General features: G+C 45.4%; 1 protein-coding gene across 3 annotated transcripts in view; it reads left to right on the plus strand.

Annotated features, from left to right (window-relative positions):
- IGSF21 (immunoglobin superfamily member 21) overlaps nucleotides 1–20,753 on the plus strand; it is a 511,660-nt gene that overhangs the window by 189,666 nt on the left and 301,241 nt on the right. For all 3 annotated transcript variants that reach the window (XM_040423085.1, XM_040423101.1, XM_040423094.1), the window contains exon 3: nucleotides 20,482–20,603. In XM_040423085.1, the coding sequence (XP_040279019.1) occupies nucleotides 20,482–20,603 (122 nt within the window). The remainder of the gene's footprint in view (nucleotides 1–20,481; nucleotides 20,604–20,753) is intronic.

A 20,753-nucleotide genomic window follows, 5' to 3' on the forward strand; every position in this document is an offset into this window, starting at 1 on the left:
TCTGGGGTATAATTCAGGATGTAACTCGGGATCAGTACAGGATAAGTATTGTATGTACACAGTGACTGCACCAGCAGAATAGTGAGTGCAGCTCTGGAGTATAATGCAGGATGTAACTCAGGATCAGTGCAGGATAAGTAATGTAATGTATCTACACAGTGACTGCACCAGCAGAATAGTGAGTGCAGCTCTGGAGTATAATACAGGATGTAACTCAGGATCAGCACAGGATTAGTATTGTAATGTGTGCACACAGTGACTCCACCAGCAGAATAGTGAGTGCAGCTCTGGGGTGTAATACAGGATGTAACTCAGGATCAGTACAGGATAAGTAATGTAATGTATGTGCACAGTGACTGCACCAGCAGAATAGTGAGTGCAGCTCTGGAGTATAATACAGGATGTAACTCAGGATCAGTAATGTAATGTATGTGTACAGGACACATATACAGTATTTATATTGTTTATATCTGTATATACAGTGCCCATAGCTGTATTAGTAGAACTGTGATACGATACGGAATAATTCTGCTCAGCACACGTCTCTATAAAACACTCTTTACTTTCTGAGCTTCATTCTTATTTAGCACCTTGCCACTTTCTCCGGCTCAGCACATAGTCCACGGCATCCAGCGGACGGCTTGGCAGTTGTTTCCACACACAGGGTGTAAATTCTATGTCACTTGCTCAAATTTTGCACCACAGATCACATCCAGGACTTTAGAGCCAGGCATCAATCCAAAGCCTGTCGCAGCTGAATAGAGAGAGAATGAATGAGCTGCTAATGCGCGCTTGTGAGGGCGGAATACGCCGCTTTGTGACTATCAAAGAAGCTGAAAGGTATTTTGAAAGAGGCAGAAATTTGGAATCCAGCTGGCACCGGGCACAATGATGCCATGGACATCACCCTGGGTTAGTGCTGTGAAATATATGACAGGAAGAGCAGCCCCTCCATAATCTAGATATATCACCCCAGGATTCTGCAGATGGGGCCCTGGGTCCTGGGAGTTTATGGCATTGGGCTGGTCTTGCATTGATACATTGTGTCAAAATGAGAAGTTGCAATGTATCAGGCTGTAGATTTGCATATTGTTCCCCGCAATGCATTGTTAGGGTACTTTCACACTTGCGGCAGGACGGATCCGACAGGCTGTTCACCCTGTCGGATCCGTCCTTCCGCTATTTCGCCGTGCCGCCGGACTGCCGCTCCGTCCCCATTGACTATAATGGGGACGGGGGCGGAGCTCCTGCGCAGGACGGCAGTTCGCGGTGAGAGGCCGCTGGATTAAAAAGTCGGACATGCAGGACTTTTAGTCCGGCGGCCTTTCGCCGTGCACTACCGTGCTGCGCCGGACCTCCGCCCCCCGTCCCCATTATAGTCAATGGGGACGGAGCGGCAGTCCGGCGGCACGGCGAAATAGCGGAAGGACGGATCCGACAGGGTGAACAGCCTGTCGGATCCGTCCTGCCACAAGTGTGAACGTACCCTAACACATGTGTTTCGCAGTTAGCATAACCCATGTCACCCGGCTTCTGTCCTTCTGTCGCCGGCTTCTGTCCTGTTGCTTAGTAACCAAGGTCCGCGATACGGAGGGTATTTTTGGATTTTAACGAGGCAGGAAAATTAAAAATTCTAAAATTCAAAGCAAAGATAGCAACTTGTTGTGGCGCTCATCTGATTACACAAGGAAGGTGACAGCTGCGATCCGATTGGTCGGTACAAACAACAATCCGATTTTTATTTACACAAGGTGTTACTCCTTTGTATCCTCCTTTTTTTACCCTGGAAATTCTGAAAGAACTGCAGAGTTTCATTATCAACTGAGAACATTGGGGGTCATTTATTTAGGGACGTGCGACTATTTTAGGCTGAGTTCACATCACCGTTTAGCTTTCCGTTCTTCTGATCCGTCAGAAGAAGAGAAAGAAAAAGAAAAAACTGAATCCTGTAAAAAATACGGATCCGTTTGAGCCATTTTAGTCCGAGATCCGTTTTTTTTTATAGACGGGGGGGAAAAACGTACTGCATGCAGGACGTTTTTTCCATCTAAAAAAACGGATCTCAGACGGAAATGGCTCAAACTGATGCAACAGGATCTTTTTTTTTTCTTTCTCTTCTTCTGATGGATCAGAAAAAACGGAAAGCTAAACAGTGATGTGAACTCAGCCTTAGGCTGCTTTCACATCTGCGTTTTTGCTGGATCCGTCATGGACCAGCAAAAGAATACTTCCGTCACGATAATACAACTGTCTGCATCCGTTATGAATGGATCCGGTTGTATTATCTCCAAAATAGCCAAGACGGATCCGTCACTAAAACCATTGTAAGGTTCCGTTCCCTTCAGTTCAGTTTTGTCCACATTGACAATAAATGGGGATAAAACGGAAGCGTTTTCCTCTGGTATTGAGATCCTATGACGGATAGCAAAAGTGGAAAGGAAACGCGCAGGTGTGAAAGTAGCCCTAGACGTAAAAATAGTTTCAAGTCCCATTTTTGCCCGATTTTTTGGGGGTTTTTACGCCATGTTTGGCAGTGGAACAGGATGGGGGCGTGTCAGGGGTAGTTTTTACGGCAGGTGCACAGACTGCCGTAGGTTCGTCTAATGATTCTTTTTGCGATTCTCCTTCACTGTTAAATCAGACAAAATGGGGACATTAAGGGCATTTTTGTGACTATTTTAACGCCTGTGCGACAATAGTGGAGTGGTAAAGCAATCAAGCTAAAAAGACTCTGCTGCAAGGTGGCGGGTAACACATTAGGACACCATTACTGCAGTTCAGGACAGGCATAGCTAGAAACCTGCATCATACAGTGGACAATGTGGGTAACACATTGTCAGTTAGCAAATTTTTGAGCGTCATCTTCTGCCACATTGCCAGACACCATACCCCATTATCTGGGAGGAGAAATTGTATTTTATACGAACTGCTCCTGGGTGGGCTGCTGTCTGTCTTTGAACTCAGTAAAGGAAGACCTTCTTTGTTCTATCTCTGCCCGATTTCTTCACGTCACTTATTCACTGCACCGAACCCCAGGGAGTGACGGTCTGACTTACGACACCGTGACACAAAGGCATCTCATCAGGGCCACTACCACTCCCATCCTCTGCACTGACTCCTCAAGAGCTTGCCGCACATGATGCGGACCAAATACGCCCATTAAAGTCTGTGGGTCTGTGAAAAGCCACTGACACAACACAGATGGCATCTGTGTTCTATCAGTGGTTTTTTAATGGACCATTGGTAGAAGATACTTCGGAAATTAATTTTCAGCTGAGCAGCGTCCATGGCATACGGATGACACACGAAGGGACACACGGACCAAACACAGATCCTTCATGAATATTTTCACGGATGAAACACAGATAGATTTTCCATGAACGTGAAATGGACATAGAAATGTGTACAAGACCTCATTCACACGTCCGTGATGACATCTGTGACATCCGTGGTTCTTCTGTGAAGATGTTCCTGAAGGATCCCTGTTTGGTTTGTGTTTCTGTTTTTTCTCCATGGACGTCAAACGGACACGAACATGTGAACGAGGCCTTAGTCAGCACATAGCACAAGCCTTACAGGAGAGTGAGATTCATTATAAAAGTTGTGGCGTGGTGACAGCTTGCTGGTGGGGGGTCTCTCACCTGGACCCCCTCTCTCTTTGTCATCTCTTCTTTAGTCCTGTAAGCAGTGCTCTCATTCTTCAGATCTCCTGACACAACTCACAGCAATAAACACGAGCTGTCAACAATGAAAAGCACGCATTTCCATTGCATTCTGCAGGGAGATGACTTGAGGGGATCATTATTTTCCCCGACAGCCGGGAGCTCCCGTATGAAAAGCAATGTAAATGATATTGGTTACTGGCGTGATGGCGGCTTGGTGATCCTCGGTGAGGACAATCCAAAGGCAGGAGATGCAAGCCAATTAATTTGAGGGGTGCACCTAGCCTTTCTGCTCCTTGAGGTGAAAATTTAAATGGCGTGCCCCCCCTCCCCCCAATGACAAATTATCAACCTAACCCCTTCCCCCTCCAGCCCTACTGGTAAAGTCAGACTTGGAAAACATTGCATACAATGCTACAAAACATACAGGGTAATTGGAAGCGTTCATTTCCCCGCCTCCGCCCCCACTTGTTTTTGGTTCGCACCGTGTTGGCAAAGGAATCTCACAGGCTTGAAGATTAGGAGCCAAGTGCAAGATAGATTTTACATCCTAAAACCTGAAGGAGACCAAGGTGAGAATACGTTGAGGTGACACCAGTAGGAGCGATGGAATTACCAGTTGAAGGATCGCTGTGTACTCCAGGAGATGTGCAAGGATTTGGAGGTGGGAGGAAGGAGAAGGTGACATCTATTATTTATCACCAGTGCATTAAAACCCGTCCCTGACGAGTGGCTATCTCTAGTCATTCCCTGACCTTTTCACGCCTCAAAAGATGCCGAGGGCGCCTCCTGGTGTAACCCCCTTCCTCCCTTTACCAGGTCATCAAAGGTCATCAATATCAGACCCTTCCCTCCAGCCCTACTGTTAAAGACATACTAGAAAACATTGCATATAATGCTACAAAATATACAGGGTAATTGGAAGCGTTAAGTTCTCACGTCCCTGATGCCGCCCCCACTTGTTTCTGGTTCGCATCGCCTGAGGCAATCGCCTCACCTTGTCTCATTGGCGGCGCACCCCTGCCTGCAAGGAAATGCTGGTGAAGATAATTCCGTGTTGGGAAAGGAATCTCACAGGTGTGAAGATTAGGAGCCAAGTGCAAAATAGATTTTACATCCTAAAACCTGAAGGAGACCAAGGTGAGAATACATTGAAGTGACACCAGTAGGAGCAATGGAATTACCAATTGAAGGATCGCTGTGTACTCCAGAAGATGTGCTAGGATTTGGAGTTGGCCCCTGAGGATGGAGAAGGCGACATCTATTATTTATCACCAGTGCATTAAAACCCGTCCCTGACAAGTGGCTATCTCCAGTCATTCCCTGACCTTTTCATGCCTCAGAAGATGCTGAGGGCGCCTCCTGGTGTAACCCCCTTCCTCCCTTTACCAGGCCATCAAAGGTCATCAATATCAGACCCTTCCCTCCAGCCCTACTGTTAAAGACATACTTAGAAAACATTGCATACAATGCTACAAAATATACAGGGTAATTGGAAGCGTTAATTTCTCACCTCCCTGATGCCGTCCCCACTTGTTTCTGGTTTGCATTGCCTGAGGCAATCGCCTCACCTTGCCTCATTGGTGGCGCACCCCTGCCAGCAAGGAGTTACTGGTGAAGATAATTCCATGTTGGGAAAGGAATCTCACAGGTGTGAAGATTAGGAGGCGAGTGAAAAATAGATTTTACATCCTAAAACCTGAAGGAGACCAAGGTGAGAATACGTTGAGGTGACACCAGTAGGAGCGACGGAATTACCAATTGAGGGATCGCTGTGTACTCCAGGAGATGTGCAACGATTTGGAGGTGGCCCCTGAGGATGGAGAAGGTGACATCTATTATTTATCACCAGTGCATTAAAACCCGTCCCTGACAAGTGGCTATCTCCAGTCATTCCCTGACCTTTTCACGCCTCAAAAGATGCCGAGAGCGCCTCCTAGTGTAACCCCCTTCCTCCCTTTACCAGGTCATCGAAGGTCATCAATATCAGACCCTTCCCTCCAGCCCTACTGTTAAAGACATACTTCGAAAACATTGCATACAATGCTACAAAATATACAGGGTAATTGGAAGCGTTAAGTTCTCACCTCCCTTATGCCGCCCCCACTAGTTTCTGGTTTGCATCGCCTGAGGCAATCGCCTCACCTTGCCTCATTGGCGGCGCACCCCTGCCTGCAAGGAAATACTGGTGAAGATAATTCCGTGTTGGGAAAGGAATCTCACAGGTGTGAAGATTAGGAGCCAAGTGCAGAATAGATTCTACATCCTAAAACCTGAAGGAGACCAAGGTGAGAATACATTGAGGTGACACAAGTAGGAGCAACGGAATTACCAATTGAAGGATCGCTGTGTACTCCAGAAGATGTGCAAGGATCTGGAGGTGGCCCCTGAGGATGGAGAAGGTGACATCTATTATTTATCACCAGTGCATTAAAACCCGTCCCTGACAAGTGGCTATCTCCAGTCATTCCCTGACCTTTTCATGCCTCAGAAGATGCCGAAGACGCCTCCTGGTGTAACCCCCTTCCTCCCTTTACAGCTCTTCGCCACGCCATGCCGCAGCCGAATGTCGCACAAAGGCTGCCGTAAGTGATAATTTGCTCTCCTAAAGCCTATTTGGGAGCTGGAGTTTTGACAGAGACAGCTGGTGTCATAAATTGCCTTGTCTCATTTGGTTACTATACGGTGGCAGACAGCGCCGAGTTGACGAGGTCTTCGGAGAACGCTTAAAACCTATTAAACCTTTGGAGCTAAGAGTTTGCAAAATAGCATTGAAGGAGCCGGGGACGGCGGCGGAATCAGCGGACAGTGCCGGATAATGTGAACCGAGAGCTGCTTTATTGCTTCCAGAGAGATTTATACTGTCATAACAAACTCGACTTGAGGAACTCGTCTCTTTATTGCTAACCCTGCTCCTGAAGATCCACTCAGTACCAGCGCAAGGCTCTGCATCCGTAACTCAGCGCCTGACACAACTTCACTCTCAGAAATAGAGGCCTCGGGGTAACAAAGCGTTCACGTCGACCAACTCCGCGCATGCTGGACGACCAGAGCTGGGTCTGCTGTCATGTATCAGTGCTATGAGCCGGCAGCGGAGAAGACAACGGCTTGTGCCTTTTATAGGGTGACCTAGTCTTATGTAAATGAGGCTTAATGGGATTCTCCCATGATTAATGTATACAATGAAAATCAGACATCATATAGTACATGACGACCTCTTTCTAACAAAGCTAGAACCAGCCCTGTACCTCACATGGATCCAGAGATCTCCACATTCCTTGCTCCGATTGCTCTGCTAGATTTATTTCAAGCTGGCAGCTCAGGGGGCGTGTCTTTTCTCGGGTGGGCGTGTTCTTTCTGCTGCAGCTTTCTCCCTATCACAGCTCAGAGGACATGTTCTTCCTGCCACAGCTTTCTCCCTATCACAGCTCAGGGGGCATGTCCTTTCTGCCACTGCTCTCTCCCTATCACAGCTCAGGGGGGGTGTCATTTCCTTTGCACCTCTACCCTTCTTACAGCTCAGGAAACATGTCCTTTCTGCTGTAGCTCTCTCCCTATGACAGCTCAGAGGGGCATGTCCTTTGTGCTGCAGCTCTTTCACTGTAACTGTCACAGCTTCTAATAGTAGATACGGCTAGTGGCAGTTAAAGGATGAAACTCAGCATGTGTCACTAGGGCTGAGGCCTATCAGTCAGTAGAGCGGTTGCCAGTAGCCAAAAAAACAATGTGTTTCAATTCATATTTCCCATAGACTTTCAGCTAACATCCAGAACTGGTGTTTTTGCCACTAAAAAACATACCAAAGACTCTGGTGCAAAAAAAAAAAAAACACCACTTAAAGGGAAGGTTGCTCTCCGGTATGAGAACGGAACAGAATGCATTTGGGAGCGCTCCGTTCTGTTCAGTTACGTTTTGTCCCCATTGATGGATCTCAATACCGGAAAATATTAACGCTAATGTGTAGTAGCCTAAATATTTGTTTCTTCACTGATACATTGTAGCGAGCTATAAGGGCAGGGGAAGAACCGCACTGATACAGTGTAACAAACCTATTGTGTGGTTCAGCCGGACTAGGAGCTAAATCTGCGTGCGAATCCGCAATATGTCCACTGCAAATCCATGGTCCCCAAACAATCCTCTGTGAGCTAAACGACAGGGACTTTGATACATTTTACCTGCACTGATACATTGTAACAAACAGGAGAGAGATTTGTGCCGCTGATGTATTTCGTTGGCAGAGGGTTTAACAAGACCAGAAAACGTGGATGAAACTCCCATCAGGCGCCATATTGGATGAATACAAGGCCGAGTATTGTAATGAGAGGTTCTGGGGGGGGCCTTGATCCTGCCCGTTATCTAACCTTCAGTCTTCATGAATCCCAGTTGGGACGTGAACCAGTGCGACACCAGGATTTCCAAAAAGCAGCAAATGAGCGTAATCCAGTCTCTGCTACGTGAAGCGCGCTCAGCCCCACATCATGTCTGGTTATTAGATGACCTTTCATGTCTATGGAGAGGTCGGGCCGATGGAAATGATATGTACAGGCAGCTTTTAAATAAACAGATTGTATTATCTGGCAGCCGATAGCGGTTGGGGGAGGGGAGAGGATCCACTTTTATTGCCATTTAGTGGCACTTACGGCTTAGTCCATCCTGCGTGCTGAAATATCCTGCGCTGCTGTGAGCAGTCACATGACCCGAAGGCTGAATATTCATGCATTTGTAGAGGAGGATTATGGGAAAGGGGCTCAGCGTGGACAGCTCGAATGTGGCCACTAGGGATGAGCGAATCGACTTCGGGTGAAACCCTTAGGCCTCGACCTTGTGCCGGCTGTGCCCGTGCTGTGGACCGCAAGTTGTGGTCTGCAATGCACGGGCACCCACCATCTGCTCGCCGTCTGTAGATGCACTTGAATGGGGTTCACGATCCATATCTGACGATTCTCACCGCTAAAAAGTAGTCCGTGCACTATTTTTTGGCGGTGCAGAGTCACAGACAGAAAACCCACGGAAGGACACCGTAGTGCTTCTGTGGGCTTCCAATCCGCGCATCCATTCCGCGCCTTGTCTTCCGGATTGCGGACCCACTCAAGTGGATGGGTCCGCATCCGTGATACATTGTGCACACGGCCAGCGCCCGTATATTGCCGACCTGCTAGTTGCGGGCCACAATACGAGCATGGACCTGCTACGGTTGTATGCGTGAGGCCCTAATAGTTGCTTCTGCACAGGGGCCCTTTCCTGCACTGCTGACCAGTGAGGGTCCAATTTCAACTTTTAAGGGAGCCAAGGGCTTGATGAGTGAAATAAAAAAAATATAAATAAATTGATACGCTGTCAGTTTTTCATGACTATTTTGCATCTTTTTCTGACTATCCGTTTTTAATGGCTGTTAAAAACAGATGTTTATTGGCTTTTTTGAATACTGCAGTTCACTGAGTATTCATAATGTCCCCCATAGTGTCCCCTGGACATCCAGTGACTCCCCATATGTTACCCCAGTATAGCTAATGGCCCCCACATAGTGCCCCTGGACATCTAATGGCCCCCCATAGTGCTCCAATATATATAATGGCCCCCACATAGTACCCCAGTATATATATAATGGCCCCCACATAGTACCCCAGTATATATATAATGGACCCCGCATAGTATCCCAGTATATATATAATGGACCCCGCATAGTATCCCAGTATATATATAATGGCCCCACATAGTACCCCAGTATATATAATGGACCCCGCATAGTATCCCAGTATATATATAATGGACCCCGCATAGTATCCCAGTATATATATAATGGACCCCGCATAGTATCCCAGTATATATATAATGGACCCCGCATAGTATCCCAGTATATATAATGACCCCCCATAGTGCTCCAATATATATAATGGACCCCGCATAGTATCCCAGTATATATATAATGGCCCCCGCATAGTACCCCAGTAAATATAATGGCCCCCACATAGTGCCCCTGGACATCCAATGACCCCCCATAGTGCTCCAATATATATAATGGCCCCCGCATAGTATCCCAGTATATATATAATGGCCCCCACATAGTACCCCAGTATATATATAATGGCCCCCACATAGTACCCCAGTATATATATAATGGACCCCGCATAGTATCCCAGTATATATAATGGCCCCCACATAGTGCCCCTGGACATCCAATGACCCCCCATAGTGCTCCAATATATATAATGGCCCCCGCATAGTATCCCAGTATATATATAATGGCCCCCGCATAGTACCCCAGTAAATATAATGGCCCCCACATAGTGCCCCTGGACATCCAATGACCCCCCATAGTGCTCCAATATATATAATGGCCCCCGCATAGTATCCCAGTATATATAATGACCCCCCATAGTGCTCCAATATATATAATGGCCCCACATAGTACCCCAGTATATATATAATGGCCCCCGCATAGTATCCCAGTATATATATAATGGCCCCCGCATAGTACCCCAGTATATATATAATGGCACCCGCATAGTACCCCAGTATATATATAATGGCACCCGCATAGTACCCCAGTATATATATAATGGCCCCCGCATAGTATCCCAGTATATATATAATGGCCCCCGCATAGTATCCCAGTATATATATAATGGCCCCACATAGTATCCCAGTATATATATAATGGCCCCACATAGTACCCCAGTATATATATAATGGCCCCACATAGTACCCCAGTGTATATATAATGGCCCCACATAGTACCCCAGTGTATATATATAATGGCCCCCGCATAGTACCCCAGTATATATATAATGGCACCCACATAGTACCCCAGTATATATATAATGGCACCCGCATAGTACCCCAGTATATATATAATGGCCCCCGCATAGTATCCCAGTATATATATAATGGCCCCACATAGTACCCCAGTATATATATAATGGACCCACATAGTACCCCAGCATATATATAATGGCCCCCACATAGTATCCCAGTATATATATAATGGCCCCCGCATAGTACCCCAGTATATATATAATGGCCCCCACATAGTATCCCAGTATATATATAATGGCCCCCGCATAGTACCCCAGTATATATATAATGGCACCCGCATAGTACCCCAGTATATATATAATGGCCCCCGCATAGTATCCCAGTATATATATAATGGCCCCCGCATAGTACCCCAGTATATATATAATGGCACCCGCATAGTACCCCAGTATATATATAATGGCACCCGCATAGTACCCCAGTATATATATAATGGCCCCCGCATAGTATCCCAGTATATATATAATGGCCCCACATAGTACCCCAGTATATATAATGGACCCGCATAGTACCCCAGCATATATATAATGGCCCCACATAGTACCCCAGTATATATATAATGGCCCCCGCATAGTATCCCAGTATATATATAATGGCCCCCACATAGTGCCCCTGGACATCCAATGACCCCCCATAGTGCTCCAATATATATAATGGCCCCACATAGTACCCCAGTATATATATAATGGCCCCCGCATAGTATCCCAGTATATATATAATGGCCCCCGCATAGTACCCCAGTATATATATAATGGCACCCGCATAGTACCCCAGTATATATATAATGGCACCCGCATAGTACCCCAGTATATATATAATGGCCCCCGCATAGTATCCCAGTATATATATAATGGCCCCACATAGTACCCCAGTATATATATAATGGCCCCACATAGTACCCCAGTGTATATATATAATGGCCCCCGCATAGTATCCCAGTATATATATAATGGCCCCCGCATAGTACCCCAGTATATATATAATGGCACCCGCATAGTACCCCAGTATATATATAATGGCACCCGCATAGTACCCCAGTATATATATAATGGCCCCCGCATAGTATCCCAGTATATATATAATGGCCCCACATAGTACCCCAGTATATATATAATGGACCCACATAGTACCCCAGCATATATATAATGGCCCCCACATAGTATCCCAGTATATATATAATGGCCCCCGCATAGTACCCCAGTATATATATAATGGCCCCCACATAGTATCCCAGTATATATATAATGGCCCCCGCATAGTACCCCAGTATATATATAATGGCACCCGCATAGTACCCCAGTATATATATAATGGCCCCCGCATAGTATCCCAGTATATATATAATGGCCCCCGCATAGTACCCCAGTATATATATAATGGCCCCCACATAGTATCCCAGTATATATATAATGGCCCCCGCATAGTACCCCAGTATATATATAATGGCACCCGCATAGTACCCCAGTATATATATAATGGCACCCGCATAGTACCCCAGTATATATATAATGGCCCCCGCATAGTATCCCAGTATATATATAATGGCCCCCGCATAGTACCCCAGTATATATAATGGACCCGCATAGTACCCCAGTATATATATAATGGCCCCCGCATAGTACCCCAGTATATATATAATGGCCCCCGCATAGTATCCCAGTATATATATAATGGCCCCCGCATAGTACCCCAGTATATATATAATGGCCCCCACATAGTATCCCAGTATATATATAATGGCCCCCGCATAGTACCCCAGTATATATAATGGCCCCCACATAGTGCCCCTGGACATCCAATGACCCCCCATAGTGCTCCAATATATATAATGGCCCCCGCATAGTATCCCAGTATATATATAATGGCCCCCGCATAGTATCCCAGTATATATATAATGGCCCCCGCATAGTATCCCAGTATATATATAATGGCCCCCGCATAGTATCCCAGTATATATATAATGGCCCCACATAGTACCCCAGTATATATATAATGGCCCCACATAGTACCCCAGTGTATATATATAATGGCCCCCGCATAGTATCCCAGTATATATATAATGGCCCCCGCATAGTACCCCAGTATATATATAATGGCACCCGCATAGTACCCCAGTATATATATAATGGCACCCGCATAGTACCCCAGTATATATATAATGGCCCCCGCATAGTATCCCAGTATATATATAATGGCCCCACATAGTACCCCAGTATATATATAATGGCCCCCACATAGTATCCCAGTATATATATAATGGCCCCCGCATAGTACCCCAGTATATATATAATGGCCCCCACATAGTATCCCAGTATATATATAATGGCCCCCGCATAGTACCCCAGTATATATATAATGGCACCCGCATAGTACCCCAGTATATATATAATGGCCCCCGCATAGTATCCCAGTATATATATAATGGCCCCCGCATAGTACCCCAGTATATATATAATGGCCCCCACATAGTATCCCAGTATATATATAATGGCCCCCGCATAGTACCCCAGTATATATATAATGGCCCCCGCATAGTACCCCAGTATATATAATGGCCCCCACATAGTGCCCCTGGACATCCAATGACCCCCCATAGTGCTCCAATATATATAATGGCCCCCGCATAGTATCCCAGTATATATATAATGGCCCCCGCATAGTATCCCAGTATATATATAATGGCCCCCGCATAGTACCCCAGTATATATATAAGGGCCTCCGCATAGTATCCCAGTATATATATAATGGCCCCCGCATAGTACCCCAGTATATATATAAGGGCCCCCGCATAGTACCCCAGTATATATATAATGGACCCACATAGTACCCCAGCATATATATAATGGCCCCCACATAGTATCCCAGTATATATATAATGGCCCCCGCATAGTACCCCAGTATATATATAATGGCCCCCGCATAGTATCCCAGTATATATATAATGGCCCCCGCATTGTATCCCAGTATATATATAATGGCCCCCGCATAGTATCCCAGTATATATATAATGGCCCCCGCATAGTATCCCAGTATATATATAATGGCCCCCGCATAGTACCCCAGTATATATATAATGGCCCCCACATAGTATCCCAGTATATATATAATGGCCCCCGCATAGTATCCCAGTATATATAATGGCCCCCGCATAGTACCCCAGTATATATATAATGGCCCCCGCATAGTACCCCAGTATATATATAATGGCCCCCGCATAGTACCCCAGTATATATATAATGGCCCCCGCATAGTACCCCAGTATATATATAATGGCCCCCACATAGTATCCCAGTATATATATAATGGCCCCCGCATAGTACCCCAGTATATATATAATGGCCCCCGCATAGTACCCCAGTATATATATAATGGCCCCCGCATAGTACCCCAGCATATATATAATGGCCCCCGCATAGTACCCCAGTATATATATAATGGCCCCCGCATAGTACCCCAGTATATATATAATGGCCCCCGCATAGTACCCCAGTATATATATAAGGGCCTCCGCATAGTATCCCAGTATATATATAATGGCCCCCGCATAGTACCCCAGTATATATATAAGGGCCTCCGCATAGTACCCCAGTATATATATAATGGACCCACATAGTACCCCAGCATATATATAATGGCCCCCACATAGTATCCCAGTATATATATAATGGCCCCCGCATAGTACCCCAGTATATATATAATGGCCCCCACATAGTATCCCAGTATATATATAATGGCCCCCGCATTGTATCCCAGTATATATATAATGGCCCCCGCATAGTATCCCAGTATATATATAATGGCCCTCGCATAGTATCCCAGTATATATATAATGGCCCCCGCATAGTACCCCAGTATATATATAATGGCCCCCACATAGTATCCCAGTATATATATAATGGCCCCCGCATAGTATCCCAGTATATATAATGGCCCCCGCATAGTACCCCAGTATATATATAATGGCCCCCGCATAGTACCCCAGTATATATATAATGGCCCCACATAGTACCCCAGTATATATATAATGGCCCCCACATAGTATCCCAGTATATATATAATGGCCCCCGCATAGTACCCCAGTATATATATAATGGCCCCCACATAGTATCCCAGTATATATATAATGGCCCCCGCATAGTACCCCAGTATATATATAATGGCACCCGCATAGTACCCCAGTATATATATAATGGCCCCCGCATAGTATCCCAGTATATATATAATGGCCCCCGCATAGTACCCCAGTATATATATAATGGCCCCCACATAGTATCCCAGTATATATATAATGGCCCCCGCATAGTACCCCAGTATATATATAATGGCCCCCGCATAGTACCCCAGTATATATAATGGCCCCCACATAGTGCCCCTGGACATCCAATGACCCCCCATAGTGCTCCAATATATATAATGGCCCCCGCATAGTATCCCAGTATATATATAATGGCCCCCGCATAGTATCCCAGTATATATATAATGGCCCCCGCATAGTACCCCAGTATATATATAAGGGCCTCCGCATAGTATCCCAGTATATATATAATGGCCCCCGCATAGTACCCCAGTATATATATAAGGGCCTCCGCATAGTACCCCAGTATATATATAATGGACCCACATAGTACCCCAGCATATATATAATGGCCCCCACATAGTATCCCAGTATATATATAATGGCCCCCGCATAGTACCCCAGTATATATATAATGGCCCCCACATAGTATCCCAGTATATATATAATGGCCCCCGCATTGTATCCCAGTATATATATAATGGCCCCCGCATAGTATCCCAGTATATATATAATGGCCCTCGCATAGTATCCCAGTATATATATAATGGCCCCCGCATAGTACCCCAGTATATATATAATGGCCCCCGCATAGTATCCCAGTATATATATAATGGCCCCCGCATAGTATCCCAGTATATATAATGGCCCCCGCATAGTACCCCAGTATATATATAATGGCCCCCGCATAGTACCCCAGTATATATATAATGGCCCCCGCATAGTACCCCAGTATATATATAATGGCCCCCGCATAGTACCCCAGTATATATATAATGGCCCCCGCATAGTATCCCAGTATATATATAATGGCCCCCGCATAGTACCCCAGTATATATATAATGGCCCCCGCATAGTACCCCAGTATATATATAATGGCCCCCGCATAGTACCCCAGTATATATATAATGGCCCCCGCATAGTACCCCAGTATATATATAATGGCCCCCGCATAGTACCCCAGTATATATATAATGGCCCCCGCATAGTACCCCAGTATATATATAAGGGCCTCCGCATAGTATCCCAGTATATATATAATGGCCCCCGCATAGTACCCCAGTATATATATAAGGGCCTCCGCATAGTACCCCAGTATATATATAATGGACCCACATAGTACCCCAGCATATATATAATGGCCCCCACATAGTATCCCAGTATATATATAATGGCCCCCGCATAGTACCCCAGTATATATATAATGGCCCCCACATAGTATCCCAGTATATATATAATGGCCCCCGCATTGTATCCCAGTATATATATAATGGCCCCCGCATAGTATCCCAGTATATATATAATGGCCCCCGCATAGTATCCCAGTATATATATAATGGCCCCCGCATAGTACCCCAGTATATATATAATGGCCCCCACATAGTATCCCAGTATATATATAATGGCCCCCGCATAGTATCCCAGTATATATAATGGCCCCCGCATAGTACCCCAGTATATATATAATGGCCCCCGCATAGTACCCCAGTATATATATAATGGCCCCCGCATAGTACCCCAGTATATATATAATGGCCCCCGCATAGTACCCCAGTATATATATAATGGCCCCCACATAGTATCCCAGTATATATATAATGGCCCCCGCATAGTACCCCAGTATATATATAATGGCCCCCGCATAGTACCCCAGTATATATATAATGGCCCCCGCATAGTACCCCAGTATATATATAATGGCCCCCGCATAGTACCCCAGTATATATATAATGGCCCCCGCATAGTACCCCAGTATATATATAATGGCCCCCGCATAGTACCCCAGTATATATATAAGGGCCTCCGCATAGTATCCCAGTATATATATAATGGCCCCCGCATAGTACCCCAGTATATATATAAGGGCCCCCGCATAGTACCCCAGTATATATATAATGGACCCACATAGTACCCCAGCATATATATAATGGCCCCCACATAGTATCCCAGTATATATATAATGGCCCCCGCATAGTACCCCAGTATATATATAATGGCCCCCACATAGTATCCCAGTATATATATAATGGCCCCCGCATTGTATCCCAGTATATATATAATGGCCCCCGCATAGTATCCCAGTATATATATAATGGCCCTCGCATAGTATCCCAGTATATATATAATGGCCCCCGCATAGTACCCCAGTATATATATAATGGCCCCCACATAGTATCCCAGTATATATATAATGGCCCCCGCATAGTATCCCAGTATATATAATGGCCCCCGCATAGTACCCCAGTATATATATAATGGCCCCCGCATAGTACCCCAGTATATATATAATGGCCCCACATAGTACCCCAGTATATATATAATGGCCCCCACATAGTATCCCAGTATATATATAATGGCCCCCGCATAGTACCCCAGTATATATATAATGGCCCCCACATAGTATCCCAGTATATATATAATGGCCCCCGCATAGTACCCCAGTATATATATAATGGCACCCGCATAGTACCCCAGTATATATATAATGGCCCCCGCATAGTATCCCAGTATATATATAATGGCCCCCGCATAGTACCCCAGTATATATATAATGGCCCCCACATAGTATCCCAGTATATATATAATGGCCCCCGCATAGTACCCCAGTATATATATAATGGCCCCCGCATAGTACCCCAGTATATATAATGGCCCCCACATAGTGCCCCTGGACATCCAATGACCCCCCATAGTGCTCCAATATATATAATGGCCCCTGCATAGTATCCCAGTATATATATAATGGCCCCCGCATAGTATCCCAGTATATATATAATGGCCCCCGCATAGTACCCCAGTATATATATAAGGGCCTCCGCATAGTATCCCAGTATATATATAATGGCCCCCGCATAGTACCCCAGTATATATATAAGGGCCTCCGCATAGTACCCCAGTATATATATAATGGACCCACATAGTACCCCAGCATATATATAATGGCCCCCACATAGTATCCCAGTATATATATAATGGCCCCCACATAGTACCCCAGTATATATATAATGGCCCCCACATAGTATCCCAGTATATATATAATGGCCCCCGCATTGTATCCCAGTATATATATAATGGCCCCCGCATAGTATCCCAGTATATATATAATGGCCCTCGCATAGTATCCCAGTATATATATAATGGCCCCCGCATAGTACCCCAGTATATATATAATGGCCCCCACATAGTATCCCAGTATATATATAATGGCCCCCGCATAGTATCCCAGTATATATAATGGCCCCCGCATAGTACCCCAGTATATATATAATGGCCCCCGCATAGTACCCCAGTATATATATAATGGCCCCCGCATAGTACCCCAGTATATATATAATGGCCCCCGCATAGTACCCCAGTATATATATAATGGCCCCCACATAGTATCCCAGTATATATATAATGGCCCCCGCATAGTACCCCAGTATATATATAATGGCCCCCGCATAGTACCCCAGTATATATATAATGGCCCCCGCATAGTACCCCAGTATATATATAATGGCCCCCGCATAGTACCCCAGTATATATATAATGGCCCCCGCATAGTACCCCAGTATATATATAATGGCCCCCGCATAGTACCCCAGTATATATATAAGGGCCTCCGCATAGTATCCCAGTATATATATAATGGCCCCCGCATAGTACCCCAGTATATATATAAGGGCCTCCGCATAGTACCCCAGTATATATATAATGGACCCACATAGTACCCCAGCATATATATAATGGCCCCCACATAGTATCCCAGTATATATATAATGGCCCCCGCATAGTACCCCAGTATATATATAATGGCCCCCACATAGTATCCCAGTATATATATAATGGCCCCCGCATTGTATCCCAGTATATATATAATGGCCCCCGCATAGTATCCCAGTATATATATAATGGCCCTCGCATAGTATCCCAGTATATATATAATGGCCCCCGCATAGTACCCCAGTATATATATAATGGCCCCCACATAGTATCCCAGTATATATATAATGGCCCCCGCATAGTATCCCAGTATATATAATGGCCCCCGCATAGTACCCCAGTATATATATAATGGCCCCCGCATAGTACCCCAGTATATATATAATGGCCCCCGCATAGTACCCCAGTATATATATAATGGCCCCCACATAGTATCCCAGTATATATATAATGGCCCCCGCATAGTACCCCAGTATATATATAATGGCCCCCGCATAGTACCCCAGTATATATATAATGGCCCCCGCATAGTACCCCAGTATATATATAATGGCCCCCGCATAGTACCCCAGTATATATATAATGGCCCCCGCATAGTACCCCAGTATATATATAATGGCCCCCGCATAGTACCCCAGTATATATAATGGGAGAGATGCTGCGTGTGCGGGAGATGAGAGGCTGAGGTTAAAAAAAATGAAGAAGGCTGAGCGTTCAGGACAAGGATAAGTCAGCAGAGAAGAGTGGCGATCAGTTTATTTCATCAGCTGATGATGGTGGTTGTGTCAGAGAAGGGGCGCCATTCTTAAAGGGCTTCTGTCACCCCCCAACTCCCAATTTTCAGTTTTTGACTTATTATATTTGTTAATGTAAGCAGATTCCATATATGCCCCTCTTACCTCGGGCTGTGCAGTAATTACAGTACTTTTCTTCATCTGTTTTGAGTGGTGAGGTGTGACTTTTTTGCATTAAAACCCGCACTTTCCTGTAGACATGCAACTTTCCTCCGCAAAGATTCAACCTTTTTCATGCTCAAATAAATTAGACCAGTCTAAGTGAATATAAACCTGTCGAGCTGAAAAACAACCACCAGAGGTCATACTAATAATAAGTCTAGTCTAAGATGCCCAACCTACAGCCCTCCAGCTGTTGTAAAACTACAACTCCCACCATGCCCTTCTGTAGGCTGACAGCAGTAGGCTGTCTGGGCATGCTGGGAGTTGTAGTTTTGCAATAGCTGAAGGGTCGCAGGTCGAGCATCCCTGGTCTAATTCATCAATGTGCGACTTTTAGTAAGTACTTAGTGTTTGGTCAGTGATTGTCAGCCAAAGCCAGGTGCGGGTCTCTAAACACAGAACAGGAGCAAATCTTTCTATAAGGCCTCATGCACATGTCCGCACCCTGTTTTGTGGTCTTCAAATTCCGGATCCAAAAAACACGGATACCAGCCATGTGTTTTCCGCATTTTGAGGAACGGAACATCCCGCCCTATGATAGAAATGCCTATTCTTGTCCGCAAAACGGACAATAATAGGACATGTTCTATTTTTTGCGGAACAGAGAAATGGATGCGGACTGCTGTCCTCATCTTTTGCGCCCCCATTGAAGTGAAAAGAAAATGCAGCTCGGATGCAAAATACGGATGGTTTCCGTGCTTTTGTGTGCCTCCCGCATCTGTATGTCCATTCCGCAGAAGATAGAACATGTCCTATTCTTGGCCACAAGTCAATGGGTCAGCAAAAAAAAAAAAAAGGATGCAACACAGACGTCACACCAACGTCACCCATATTTTGCGGATTGCAGCCAATGCATCTTTACGTCTTATCTCTGTGTAGGCACCACTCCTAGTTTTGGCTCACAATCACTGATGGAAATCACTGATCAAACACTGACTAGGTGAAAGCGACTTGGTGGTTCCATTCGTTCTGCTGTTCCTGGTGCCGTTAAATGTTCCATGTGGCGTGTTCCTGCTGCGTCTCATGTGTCGCTGTCCTCCTTCTACAGGTGACAGATGGAGGAACCATTAAACAGAAGATCTTCACTTTCGATGCCATGTTCTCAACCAATTACTCACATATGGAGAATTATCGCAAGAGAGAGGACCTCCTGTATCAGTCAACCGTGCGGTGAGTATGAGATAACACTGAGCCGGCTGAGAGCCCCGAATCTTACTGACCTCATTCAGCGACCTCCATTGAACACCACAAATTATGCATGCGACCAGGGCTACACCAACGCACCCCGAAAAACTGCACTAATCCGGGAGTGCAATGCAG

Source organism: Bufo bufo, chromosome 1 (assembly GCF_905171765.1).
Source record: "Bufo bufo chromosome 1, aBufBuf1.1, whole genome shotgun sequence".
Classification (NCBI taxonomy): domain Eukaryota; kingdom Metazoa; phylum Chordata; class Amphibia; order Anura; family Bufonidae; genus Bufo; species Bufo bufo.